This window comes from Oncorhynchus clarkii, chromosome 4 (assembly GCF_045791955.1).
Source record: "Oncorhynchus clarkii lewisi isolate Uvic-CL-2024 chromosome 4, UVic_Ocla_1.0, whole genome shotgun sequence".
NCBI classification, from domain to species: domain Eukaryota; kingdom Metazoa; phylum Chordata; class Actinopteri; order Salmoniformes; family Salmonidae; genus Oncorhynchus; species Oncorhynchus clarkii.
The window spans coordinates 41,886,180-41,900,930 of NC_092150.1; the positions used below are offsets into that span (position 1 = coordinate 41,886,180).

Consider the following 14,751-nt stretch of genomic DNA (forward strand, 5'->3'; position numbering starts at 1 on the left):
TAACCCTGTGACCTCAGTGACCTGAACCTTCTGTTGGGACGTCCATCATGTTAGCTACGCTACTTAGAAAAGATGTCCGACCAATCAAACACAGCCTTGAACTTAATAAAAAAGGATTCAAATAGATCACCAGCTGGTTACAAAGGAAATGGTCTACAAATGGAAGATGTTTCCTTAGAATAAAGGAAAAGCACTACATTTCACTGATTATAAAAACTGAACAAATCAGATCCAACAAAAGTGTGAAATTGAAGAATCCATTATCTGACTATCCATTTCCTGCATGAGGTCCCTGGCTGGAACAACATATGTGGACATTGGACAATGGATAACATACAGTATCTGATAAACCCAATCAACGGATAAACAAACCTGAAGTCACCCACCTGTAACTGTATCCCTTTCCAGCTGTACATGTTCTTCTCCAGACCTACAGATGGCGATAAGTTGCTCTCTTGTCCGCATTTCAACGTTCTATGCTTTTTCTCAAATTTTCTGCTTTGCATGCTGGGATGACAGTCTCACCCTAGCAACACAAAGCAATAACATAAACGATGAGAACTCTACATTTAGCTAACAAATCTAGTCGTTCTGTTGAAATTACTGTGAAAGAACATTTTATATGAGTGTTCCATTATTTCCGAAATGGAAAAATTGCAAGCAGAAGATGCAAGGTATTTGAAAAGGTAACGGTTGCAAGCAACTAACTAGAAGCTAACGTTAGCTAGCCAGGGGCGTATTCATTACGCCTATTCTGTAGCGAAACGTTTCTTAAACGGAACGAAAAAAGGGGAGGGGCCTACCGGTCATGGCAAGTAGGGATGCAGCTTTTGTTAAATTAACTCAATTCAATTTTTGGGGGACATTTTAGCTAATTCTAACCCTTTTCCTAACCGGCTACGTTATTATCGTAAACCTGCTGTGTAAGTCAAATCTGACAGAAGCTGAATCCCTTCTAGCCATTGCTGCACCTACCTACATTTTTCCAATAGAAACTCTTGTTTTTGTTGAAAATGCAACTGTTTGGAATAATAAGTACACCCAAACTATGGCTAGCAATCAGCTGTTATTGAAATTTAACAACGTGACAATTGTCTTAAAATTATATAAAAAAATACATCTATTTAAGTATAGGCTTCAAGCTTACTGTCTAGCTAACAATTTAGTGGTTGAAACTAAATGTTGTAAATCAAAACCGGTTTATCATCCGGTTTTCCTTAATGTGACACTTGGCCATTTATCTAATTCCATAGGAAAGTGAAAGGGGGGAGTTTGGATGTCCATCCGACAGAGAAAGCCCTCATCGTTCAGTATGAGTTGGAGGCAACTATCCTCGGTGAGATGGGAGACCCGATGGTTGGGGAACGCAAGGAGTGTCAGAAAATGTAAGCATGGGTCTAGCTACACACATGCCTGATGTTTGCTTAAACATCAGACTGTAACCATGGGTACCCCATGGCTATTCAGTATGAAAGAGTCTGCCCAAAAAAGAAGCAAGAGTCACTACAAGCCAGAATGTTGAATTTACACTTTACTGGTTTTCTGTGTTGTTGGTCGTTTTGACGGTCGGAGATGGAGATAGGGTATCCACAAGAAATTGTTGTTTACCCATTTTTTTGTGTTGCTTTTTGCGGTGCTGGTAGGTTCTGTCACTTGTATTTTCAATTACTTAACGGATTGCTCATGATGCAATATATGTAAACAATAGCCGAATGTAACCGAACATAGTCGGCCAAATCACGTTTCTTCACAATCAGCTGGAAGTGTTGGTCAGCTGATTGCCTCGGACAATGTTCGGGCTGTGGTTTGGTTAGGCTTGGCCATATTGGGCAAGTGTTTGTCACGTGCGAAAAACCAATATACAAACCAGTGTACTGAAGGTCAGGTTGATAACACTTCCCTGTGGATATTTTGTCTCAGATTAGCTCTGACATAGGGCCAAAATCGTCAGACAACAGGTAGAGTAAGTTGAAATGAAGTTTGTTCAACATTCTGACTTGTAACAGGACTGTTCAGGAATGCTGAGCCTACATGTTCGAGACGAGAGTAAGTATTTCACTCTTGGATTCTAAAAGAGGCTAACCTAATGTAATTTAATGTTACTAAGCTACTAGGAATGAGATTAATGTTGTTTTTCAGTCACTCACCTGAAAAGGGGTGCTTTTATACCATTTTACATGTTCACCACTAAGTAGGGTCCCAGGGGAAAAACAGACCAAAACTATCGTTCCTTCCCCGTCACATTGAAGAGTTATTGGAACTAGCAATGTTTCTTAGAAAATGTCTCAAAATTATGTTGCATGTGTATTTTCTATTTACAGCATCCGCCTAAAAAGCTTGAACGCCAACACGGACATTGCCACCCTAGCTCGGAAGGTGGTGGAAGAATGCAGGCTCATTCATCCATCTAAACTACCCGAGGTGGAGCAATTGCTCTTCTACCTGCTGAACCGCAAGAAGTCAGGTAATGGTTCCATCATGGTAATGCCTGGCCCTGCAAGATGGTGCCGACAGACATAAGCTGTGTTCGAATACCCATACTAATACTACATACTTAATGAGTACATACTACATACTTTTAGTTAATTTTAGTATACTGTAAACAAACAGTATCCTTTCAGTTGAGCATATTGGCGCTATGCCTGTCTACCGGAAGTTGATTCTGTAGATTTTGGGCTCTAGATGGCAGCAGTGTATGTGCAAAGATTTAGACTGATCCAATGAACCATTGCATATCTGTTCAAAATGTTGTATCAAGACTGCCCAAATGTGCCTAATTTAGACATATCTGATATGGGCAGAAAGCTTATGTCCTGGGATTTTTTCTTGTTACTTATAACCTCATGCTAATCACATTAGCCTACGTTAGCTCAACCGTCCCGTGGGGGGGACACCAATCCCGTAGAGGTTTTAAAGCAATTAATTTTGTATCCGGTCTCGTCGGACTTCAACTGCGTATTTTCCGCAATTTTCTTCAAATCTGAAAACATTGTGAAGCCACGCCCATTTCCTGAAGAATTTCATTATGGTCCCTAAAAGTGTCCACAGCGTGTATACTTCGTATTTTGCGAATTTAGTTATTTCTTACATTATTTGCTCAGAATATTTCTTGCATTATTACCTACAGCTGAAAATAACTTTGGGATATTAGATCGGCTGTCACTCAATTTGACTTTCCTGAATTGGATCCTTTGTTTGAACTCCTGCTGGTGACTTTAATAAAGGAAATCTGAGGAAAACGCTACCAACTTTCTATCAACACATCTCCTGTGCACATAGAGAACTCTGGACCATTGCTTCTCCCCCTTCCGGGACAGTTACAAGGCCTTCCCCTGCCCTCTTCGGCAAATTAGGACCAGCTAAACACCTTTTCCCCATCAAAATTGCATGGCCTGCGTCTCAATCCACTGCCTCCACCTATGTCGGCCTTCTGCATCTGCGGTGTAAAGCGGCAGAGCTACAGCGCTGTTTGTCAGACCAGGAGACATCCTGAAAATCAGTCTGACCTCGCTATGGAAAGGGGAGACTCTCACGAACATGATGGTGTTCTCTGTTTTGTTCTACAACCCCCACAAGTGTCATGGGACTCATCTGAAGTTAACCCCGTACCGGTTTTCAAAAATGTATGGAAGGATGGAAGTAGTTTTGTGCCCCCAAAAAAGGGGTGAAATATGTGTTAATATCTCCTAGATATAGGACAGACACTTCACAACCTTAATATTTATTATGCATTTTTGGACTGTCTGTTTTGCCATTTCTGATTGTGTTATTCAATTAGTTCCTATGGGCTATAGCAGACCAAATTCCAAGCTGCGCCCTCAGAGCATGTGCAGACCAGTTGGCTGGAGTGTTTACGGACATATCCGATCTCTCACTATCCCAGTCTGTTGTCCCCACTTGCTTTAAGATGTCCACCATTGTTCCTGTATCCAAGAAAGCGAAGGTAACTGAATGAAATTACTATCTCCCTGTAGCACTCACTTCTGTCGTCATGAAGTGCTTTGATAGGCAACAACAACATAGACCCACTACAATTTGCATACCTCCCCAACAGACCCACGGAAGACTCAATTGCCATTGCACTGCACACTGCCCTATCCCATCTGGACAAGAGGAATAAGTATGTAAGAATGCTGTTCATCGATGAAAGCTCAACAACATATTGCCCTCCAAGCTCATCGCTAAGCTCGGGGCCCTGGGTTTGAACCCCGCCCTGTGCAACTGGGTCCTGGACTTCCTGACGGGCTGACACCAGGTGGTGAAGGTAGTCAACAACACCTCCACCATGCTGATCCTCAACACAGGGGCCACATAAGGGTATGTGCTCAACCCCCTCTTGTACTCCCTGTTCACCCATGACTGCGTGGCCAAACACGTCTCCAACTCAATCATCAAGTTTGCTGACGACACGACAGTGGTAGGCCTGATTACCAACAACGACAAGACAGCCTACAGGGAGGAGGTGAGGAGCCCTGGCAGAGCGGTGCCAGGAAAACAACCTCTCTCTTAATTGTCAACAAAACAAAGCTTCAAGTTTCTTGACGTGTACATCAATGAATACCACTCCAGAGGGTGGCGCATTCAGCCCAAGGCATCACCAGGGGCACACTGCCTGTCCCCCAGGACATCTACAGCATCTGGTGTCACAGAAAGGCCAAGTAGATCAAGGACCTCAGCCACCCGAGCCACTGCCTGTTCACCCCGCTACCATATAGAAGGCGGAGACCGCACAGATGCATCAAAGCTGGGACCGAGAGACTGAAAAACAGCTTTTTTCTCCAAGCCATCAAACTGTAAATAACAATTTGTTCTTTACTGACTTGCCTATTTGAATAAAAGAAATAGGATCTATAATATTCTGGCGGACGTCTCTCTCTAATAGTGTCTCAGAGGTAGTGTAGCTGGTGCTACCAGCACTTCACCACTTCATGGTGAAACAAAGTACTTTTGTGGAGACTGAGGAGGTGGTTGTCCCGGACTGGTGCTCTCAGGAAGTTGAGCCTCATTGGTCTCAGGTTGTTTGTCCAACTGCAGCTCTGGTGAACGTTCCAATGTCCTGTCCTACTCGTTTAAGCATTGATCCAAGTCAACGGATGGAACTGGAATTTGAGCTCGGATGAGAATCAATCGGCACGAGGAACATTTTCCCTAGGAAGGGTCCAGTGTAGTCCACATGTAGTCGTGTCCATGGTTTTCCTGTCCATTCCCATGTATGTAATGGCACGGTGAGGGGGGTGACTTCCTGTTACTCTGACAATCTGTACACAGGCTAACCTCATTTTCCACATCCTGGTCCATCTTTGGCCACCAGACGTATCTGGATGTGACTGGTGCAACAACTTCAGTAGCATTCCCCGCTACTGAGATAACTACTCTTGAATCCCACAGAACACACTCATCTCAAACACTCAAAGCCAAGCGGCGAGCGTAGTAAGGCATGATCTGAGGCTCTGTCACTGTAGCGCATCCTTTCAGGATAAATTCATGCACTTGTGATAGCGTCACATCCTTTGAAGTCCATTGCCTGATTTTGTGCTGTGCTCACCGGTGCATCATCCGACACATTGATCATCAAGACTTGGTCCTTTTCTCCTTCCTGAGTCGATGATTTCTGGAACGGTAGCATACTCAGAGCATCAGCATTCTCATGGTATCTACCTGGCTTCTGTACTCGATGGCCCTGGGCCACACAGCCCAACGTTGAACTCTTGGAGAGACCATTTGTGGTACTGGCTTTTGTTCATGGAACAGAGAGATCAGAGGCTTATGGTCGGTCACAATAGTGAATGTTACACCGTATAAGTACTTGTGGAATCTCTGTATTCCGAATATGATAGCCAGCTGAGAGTACTTTTTGTCCGCTGGCAACAACATGGCATATGGAACTGATCTTGGCCAATAGAATCTGGGAGCAGCATCTGGAGCAACATGAATGGTAGCTTGGACCCCTTTCAATGTCCCTAGCGCTTTGAAAAAACAGTCATGCTTTGAAAGCACCTGCTGCGGTATCAATGTCTCTGTGGTGACATGTTTGATTTCATCCCAGTTCAATTTTTTTTCCTCCAACCACCATCTCCCTATTAAGCTGGGGCCAGTACCTTCGCTATTAAGAGAGGCAGACTTTTATTTTGTCCTTGATAATCCACCTGAACATCAGCAACTCCAATCCCAGTTTCCCCCCCCCCCCTCCCCTGTGTACGTTTTGAGTTTAATGGGGATGTTCTTTCTGTTTGTCAACTTCACCTTTTTTCCACTTCTCATTGAATTGGGAACCCTTCATCAGTGTGACGCTACATCCTGTGTCTATTTCAAACGGCACCTTAAATCCATTTGTTCCCATTTCCACAATAAAAGGCTTCACCTTTTTCATATTCGCCCCCTGTACACTGTACATTGAGAGTGCTTGCTCTCTTCGTCTGCGCAATCACTTTCTATTACTTAATTTGAGCGGTAGTTAGAGCTTCGCTATTCTGTTTTCTTCTGTTCATTTTATTTTCTGTAGCCCGTAGCTTTTTCTATTTGTGGCACACCCTCGCAATGTGTCATATTAGCCAACATGCATAAAACTTTTCATGTTTGAATTTACATTCAAACACTTTGTGTTTGCCTTTGCAACTATAACATTCTCTATTAACCGGAGGGGCTGCCCCGCGGCTTTCCCTTCTTTGAAACTCTGCGAGCTCAGAGCTGCTCTCTTTTACTGTATGGCATGCAGTTGCACCCCTTGCCTGCAAATCCAGTGCATTTCTATTCACGGACTCCATGGCCTGAGCCAGTTTGAGTGTATTCTCAAACATGAGATTAGGCTCTGATAACAAGCATATTTGTATCCTGTCGTCAGTAATCCCACACACCAGCTTAATTATAATATAATAAACACACAGAAATACAGGCCTTAGGTCATTAATATGGTCAAATCCGGAAACTATAATTTCGAAAACAAAACGTTTATTCTCTCAGTGAAATAGGGAACCGGGTGTCATCCCTCAGTCTAAATATTGCTGTTTTACCTTGCACAACCTTCAATGTTATGTCATAATTAGATAAAATTCTGGCAAATTAATTACGGTCTTGTTTAGGAAGAAATGGTCTTCAAACAGTTTGCAACGAGCCAGGCGGCCCAAACTGCTGCATATACCCTGACTGCTTGCACAGAACGCAAGAGTAGTGACACAATTTCCCTATTTATATTGCCTGCTAACATGAATTTCTTTTAACTAAATATGTTTAAAAATATATACTTGTGTATTTATTTTAAGAAAGGCATTGATGTTTATGGTTCGGTACATTGGTGCAACAACAGTGCTTTTTCGTGAATGTGCTTGTTAAATCATCACCCGTTTTGGCGAAGTAGGCTGTGATTCGATGATAAATTAACAGGCACCGCAATGTTTATTTGCCCCGCAGGACAAGCTAGTTAAACTAATAATATTATCAACCATGTGTAGTTAACTAGTGATTATGTTAAGAGTAGTTTTTATCAGATAAATTTAATGTTAGCTAGCAACTTACCTCGGCTCATTGCTGCACTCGCGTAACAGGTGGTCAGCCTGCCACGCAGTCTCCCCGTGGAGTGCAATGTAATCGGCGATTGTTATGAAACTTGAAATCGGCCCTAATTAATCAGCCATGCTGGTCGACCTCAGGTAGGAATATTGCAAAAAATATGATCAATGGCTCATTTGAGAGAAGACAACCTCCCGGCCCGTATTGACATCTGACATACAGTGTCATCCCTCATCCCTCAAAGGTTTGGACACACCTACTCATTTTTTTTTTCATTTAAAAAAAAAACTATTTTCTACATTGTAGAATAATAGTGAAGACATCAAAACCTATGAAATAACACGCATGGAATCATAAAGTAACTAAAAAGTGTTAAATAAATCAAAATATGTTTTATATATGAGATTCTTCAAAGTAGCCGCCCTTTGCCTTGAGAGCTTTGCACACTCTTAGCATTCTCTCAACCAGGTTCACCTGTAACACTTGAAGTCTTGAAGGAGTTCCTACATATGCTGAGCACTTGTTGGCTTCTTTTCCTTCACTCTGCGGTCCAACTCATCCCAAACCATCTCAATTGGCTTGAGGCCGGGTGATTGTGGAGGTCAGGTCATCTGATGCAGCACTCCTTCACTCTCCTTCTTGGTCAAATAGCCCTTACACAGCCTGTAGGTGTGTTGTGTCATTTTCCTGTTGAAAAACAAATGATAGTCCCTCTAAGCGCAAATGAGATGGGATGGCATATCGCCCCAGAATGCTGTGGTAGCCATGCTGGTTAAGTGTGCATTGAATTCTAAACAAGTCACTGACAGTGTCACCAGCAAAGCACCCCCATACCATCACACCTCCTCCTCCATGCTTCACGGTGGGGACCATACATGTGGAGATCATCCGTTCACCTATTCTGCGTCTCACACAGACATGGCGGTTGGGACCAAAAATCTCATTCTTTGCAGCAATTCGACCATTAAGGCCTGATTCACGCCGTGTCATCTGAACAGTTGATGTTTACATGTGTCTCTTACTTGAACTCTGAAGCATTTATTTGGGCTGCAATTTCTGAGGCTGTTAACTCTAATGAACGTATCCTCTGCAGCAGAGGTAACTCTGGGTCTTCCTTTCCTGTGGTGGTCCTCATGTTAGCCAGTTTCATCATTGCACTTGATGTTGAAGTGCAGTCCCAAAAACCAAAGTTATTGACATTTTCCGGATTGACTGACCTTCATGTCTTAAAGTAATGGTGGACTCTCTTTTCTCTTTGCTTATTTGAGCTGTTTTTGCCATAATATGGACTTGTCTTTTACCAAATAGAGCTATCTTGTATATATCAAATATTTTATTTGTCACGTGCCGAATACAACAGGTGTAGAATTACATTGAAATGCTTACTCACAAGCCCTTAACCAACAATTCTGTAAGAAGTTTTAAGAACAAAAAAAAGTTTAGTAAAAAATTTGAAATAAAAGTTACATAATTAAACAGCAGCAGTAAAATAACAATAGCGAGGCTACATACAGTTGAAGTCGGAAGTTTACATACACCTTAGCCAAATACATTTAAACTCAGTTTTTCACAATTCCTGACCATTAAATCCTAGTAACAATTCCCTGTCTTGGGTGAGTTAGGATCACCACTTTATTTTAAGAATGTGAAATGTCAAAATAATAGTAGTGTGATTTATTTCAACTTTAATTTCTTTCATCAAATTCACAGTGGGTCAGAAGTTTACATGCTACCAAATACAAATGTAGTGTTTTGCCTTTAAATTGTTCAACTTGGGTCAAATGTTCGGGTAGCCTTCCACAAGCTTCCCACAATAAGTTGGGTGGATTTTGGTCCATTCCTCCTGACAGAGATGGTGTAACTGAGTCAGATTTGTAGGCCTCCTTGCTTGCACATGTTTTTTCAGTTCTGCACACACATTTTCTACAGGATGGAGGTCAGGGTTTTGTGATGGCCACTCCAATACCTTGACTTTGTTGTCCTTAAGCCATTTTGCCACAACTTTGGAAGTGTGCTTGGGATCATTGTCCATTTGGAAGACCCATTTGCGACCAAGCTTTGACTTCCTGACTGATGTCTTGAGATGTTGCTTCAATACATCCACATAATTTTCCTTTCCTCGTGATGCCATCTATTTTGTGAAGTGCACCAGTCCCTCCTGCAGCCAAACACCTGATTCCTCCAGCATCTTCACAAGGTCTTTTGCTATTGTTCTGGGATTGATTTGCACTTTTTGTACCAAAGTACATTTAACTTTAGGAGACCAAACGTGTATTTTTCCTGAGCGGTATGACAGCTGCATGGTCCCATGGTGTTTATACTTGCATACTATTGTTGGTACAGATGAACGTGGCGTTTGGAAATTGCTCCCTTGGATGAACCAGACTTGTGGAGATCTGCAATTTGTTTTGAGGTCTTGGCTGATTTCTTTTGATTTTCCCATGATGTCAAGCAAAGAGGCACTGCGTTTGAAGGTAGGCCTTGAAATACATCCACAGGTACACCTCCAATTTACTCAAATGATGTCAATTAGGCTATCAGAAGCTTCTAAAGCTATGACATACTTTTCTGGAATTTTCCAAGCTGTTTAAAGGCACAGTCAACTTAGTGTATGTAAACTTCTGATCCACTGGAATTGTGATACAGTGAAATAACCTGTCTGTAAACAATTGTTGGAAAAATGACTTGTCATGCACAAAGTAGATGTCCCAACCGACTTGCCAAAACTATAGTTTGTTAACAAGACATTTGTGGAGTGGTTGAAAAACCATTTTTAATGACTCCAACCTAAGTGTATGTAAACTTCCGACTTCAACTGTACAGGAGGCACTGGTAGAGTCGGTGTGCGGGGGCACTGGTTAGTCGAGGACCGGTTAGTATACCACCTAGGGCTGTGCGGTATACCGGTATTGATGCAGGGGACTGGTTTGGGTGTTATTTCTATATAGGGATTTGAATGTTTGGTTTGTAAAATGTGATACAACATGTGTAAAGTCTGTTTTTATAGTTTACTTCGCTACTTGAGTCATATCTTTCCACTCTTTCTCTCTGTGCCACTTTCCACACAGATCTAGCCACGCCCCCTGTCACTCAAGGAGCGCATTTGATGTTCCTTAACCAGGATACACTTGCCTTCAGTCTGCATGGTCAATGCAGCACATGCAACAATGTTGATGACAATAATGCTGTTTTAATATAAATCCACTAGCGTTCTATAATGACACTATTAGTTTTTGTTTCTTACATCAGCAAACAGCTAGCTTGCAAGTTACCCTAAATCTTGAGACGCTAGTTGTTAGCCGCTAATGCTAATAGCATTATGTACTGAGTAAGAGCAAACATAGCCAGCTAATACAGCCTGATAATACCAGTGATGGTGTAGAATCAGCATGTTGTTTGAGCAACAGTATCTTCTAAATCAAAGAGGAATATGCAAAGCAAGAATGTTAGCTACATGAACTAGCTAAAAGAGAACATGCAAAGTAACCAAAGCTTATTGGGTCCCCTAGGAAACACTTATCAACACTTTAGTTCCTACCCTGTCACAATAACTCCTCCCTGGCATTTTAATTCGTTGTCATCTCAAACTACACTGTATTCAAAGTGCCCACTGTTATATTCTAACTGTAGAATTAGAATAGTCAATCTATTTCCATGATTCCAACAGTTTTGCTCTTATTCGCAAGTCAAATTGAAATTGCAACATTTGGTTAAAAATAAGTCCTAGATTATTTGCCCATATCGTGCAGCCCTACGTGGCAGTGTGGAATTGATCTCAATTGAACAGTGGCGTAAAGTACTTAAGTAAAAATACTTTCAAGTGCTACTTAGGTCAACATTTTTTGGTATCTGTACTTTACTATTTTTTATTTTTGACTACTTTTACTTCACTACATTCCAAAAGAAAATACTGTACTTTTTACAACATACATTTTTCCTGACACCTAAAAATACTCGTTACATAATGAATTTTTTGCAGGACAGGAAAATGGTCCATTTCACGCACTTGTCAAGAGAACATCACTGGTAATCTACTGCCTCTGATCTGGAGGACTCACTAAACACATGCCTTGTTTGTAAATTATGTCTGAGTGTTGGAGTGTGCCCCTGGCTAGCTGTAAATAAAATAAAAAAAGAAGACAATTTTGATACTCAAGTATTTTACTGGTTGACTTTCATGTTCTATTAACATATCTTTACTTCTACTCAAGTATGACAATTGGGTACTTTTTCCACCACTGCAGTTGAGTGCAGAAAATGCATAAATTATAAAAGTGCTGAAATTTGTTTTGGTTGAATTGAACAGTATAGAATACTTACTTAGAATATATGTGTTGCCACCTTAGGATCACTCACAACTCATAAAGCAAATGTAGAACATGTATTATTAAAAATTAAAATACAGTAAAAAAAACAAACATGATATAATATTTTTGCCATATCACCCAACCCTACTGTGTCACAACACAACTGATTAAATGCATTAAGGAAAGAAATTCCAGAAATTCATTTTTAACAAGGCACACCTGTTAATTGAAATGCATTCCATGTGACTACCTCATGAAGCTGGTTGAGAGAATGCCATGAGTGTGCACAGCTGTCATCAAGGCAGAGGGTGGTCACTTTGAAGAATCTCAAAATGTAAAATATATATATATATTTTTTTTGCTTGTTTCTACATGATTCCATGTGTTATTTCATAGTTTTGATGTCTTCCCTATTATTCTACAATGTGGAAAATAGTAAAAAATAAAGAAAAACCCTTGAATGAGTAGGTGTGGGAGACTGTTGGAATCCGTGCAGTATAGAAACATAAGCATTTCGCTGCACCTGCGATATCTGCAAAATACAGTATGTGTACTTGACCAATAAAAGTTGATTAATTGTGTAAATACACCTTTATCATGCTTACTAGTGCACATGCTGTCCTGTCCTCCTCACAGACAAACGAGAGAAACACTCGCCAAGAGACCTCACACCATTTGAGGGGATGGAGGTAAGCAGAGCATCTTCAAAATTGTGTACGTGTCTGACTGTGTGTCTGTTCGTGTCCAAGTCTGTTTCTGTGTGTTTTGTAGCATGATTATCACTGTGTTATGTCTGTATGATTTTAACCCTCGCCATTCCTCACCTATAGTATATCTCTGTTCTCAGCTGGATGAGGAGGCCAACATCAACAGGATAGATCACTATGTGGAGCTGCTGTATGAGGACATCCCAGAGAAGGTCAGGGGTGCCACCCTCATCCTCCACCTCGCCCGCAACCCAGACAACCTGGAGGAGCTCCTGCAGAATGGTATGTTCCTTCCCCATCTGTGACAATGCTACGTTCCAGAGAATGCTATGTTCATGCTATGTTCATCTTCTCTGTTCTGCTGGGTGTTTAAAAGCTGTACAGGCCAGGCTAGACAAACTCTATTGTCATTGGTTGATATAATCCACAGACTCTCTCACCAGCCCATCCCGTTCATAAGAAAACACAGCCTAGCACTAGTCCTTCCTATTCCCCTCCCTGACGACAGAGCTGTTTTCTCTCACAACAGCACAGGGTCCTCATCCATTACAGCTGTCAAATGATGGCATGGCTTCATTTTGTAACTGTCACTATGCATCACAGGCTCACTTTGTCTGTCGTAAAGGATCACATGGTCAGACGGTGATAACGGTAGAACGTGCATGTGAACCATGAGACCTCGGGTCAGTGAGGAAAGTGGAGATGGCCAGGGGAAATGGAACAATGTGATATGTATCTTTACAATGAAGATCACCCATAGCTCAAGCCATGGGAGCCTGGAACCCTTTACATTCCCCCAGATTCCTTACCTTAAACTCCCACCCCAAGCTGACTGTCATCTCCATGCTAGACTCTTTCCACTACCTGCCCACCTCCACCCCAACTGCATACTTCCCTTTCAAATCCTAACATAGTTCAAATAATCCCCCCCCACACACACATATAAATATCTCACTTTCCTCACTCTCTCTCTCTTCTCACCTCCCCACCTCTCTCTTGCTTTCTCTCTGACCTGTGTGGTGTCTGCTGCTCATCAGAGACGGCCCTGGGAGCCCTGGCCAGAGTTCTGAGGGAGGACTGGAAACAGAGCGTTGACCTGGCAACCACCATCATCTACGTCTTCTTTTGCTTCTCCAGGTATACAGCTCCCTCTCACTCGCCAGAACCTCTTTTGTTTTCATGTTCTGCTCTCTCTCATTCTGACAGCAATCACACAACTATGACAACATATGACAAAACCTTACTTTTGAGGAAACACTAATTACCCTTGATAGAATTGGAAATAAAATACTTGTCGAGCGATTTGAGTTGTGAGAGGATCTACGTAGTTCTGAAAACTGATAGTCCTTCTTGGCCCCGCTCCGTGGCAGAGCTGTTTTGGTTTTGAAATGATTTGGTTTGTGTCTGGCTGATTATGAGTAGGAGATGAGAGATACTGTTTTACTCAATCTTTCTTGTCCTTTTTTTTGCAGTTGACTTTTGGACTAAGCTCTCAGCTGATAGGATCATTTCAATCTGAGCACCCGACTGTGCTACAAAAATAGGTGTTGCATAACGATGAACGAAATGCACTTTTGAACAAGTGGAAGCCTTGTAAACCTTTTCTCTACCCTTCCCCAGTTTCTCCCAGTTCCATGGGCAGGTGACTCACTATAAGATCGGAGCCCTCTGTATGAACATAATTGAACACGAGCTGAAGAGGTACGACCTCTGGCAGGACGAACTGCAGAAGAAAGCGGCAGCCTATATCCTTCAGCTGAAGTCAAAGGTCACCTAAATTATGTTACATACCTTGCTGCTTTATTTTATTTTATTAGGATCCCCATTAGCCGACGCCAATGGCGACAGCTAGTCTTACTGGGGTCCGACACATAACGGAAACAACATAGACAGAGGGTCAATGCCTCAGGTTTCCTTTTGCCCTCAGTGCCGACTGATTATAAAACACGACTATATAGTGAGTTCATTGGTTCAATACAGCAACACTCCTTCCTTGACTGATCTCACGTGACAATGACCATAAGAACCAGAATGTGAAGAAGGAGCATGAGAAAGCCTTCAAGAAGTACCAAGGTCTACTGATCAAGCAGGAGCAGCTTCTACAAGGTACAGTAACTGTGTAGCACACTACCATGTCTAGCAGAGGGGTAGTGATGTTTGTTACAGACAGCACTATTAGTGCTTGATAATGCAGTGATGTAATTACATAGTAGTACCAACTACATTGGTTA

General features: G+C 41.9%; 1 protein-coding gene across 1 annotated transcript in view; it reads left to right on the forward strand.

Annotated features, from left to right (window-relative positions):
* Nucleotides 1-478: 478 nt before the first annotated feature.
* LOC139406822 (kinesin-associated protein 3-like) overlaps nucleotides 479-14,751 on the forward strand; it is a 51,839-nt gene continuing 37,566 nt past the window's right edge. Inside the window, exons 1-8 of the mRNA XM_071149884.1 lie at nucleotides 479-686; nucleotides 1,254-1,385; nucleotides 2,322-2,464; nucleotides 12,450-12,502; nucleotides 12,661-12,802; nucleotides 13,558-13,657; nucleotides 14,141-14,265; nucleotides 14,528-14,626. Coding sequence (XP_071005985.1) covers nucleotides 646-686; nucleotides 1,254-1,385; nucleotides 2,322-2,464; nucleotides 12,450-12,502; nucleotides 12,661-12,802; nucleotides 13,558-13,657; nucleotides 14,141-14,265; nucleotides 14,528-14,626 — 835 coding nt within the window. The 5' untranslated portion in view covers nucleotides 479-645. The remainder of the gene's footprint in view (nucleotides 687-1,253; nucleotides 1,386-2,321; nucleotides 2,465-12,449; nucleotides 12,503-12,660; nucleotides 12,803-13,557; nucleotides 13,658-14,140; nucleotides 14,266-14,527; nucleotides 14,627-14,751) is intronic.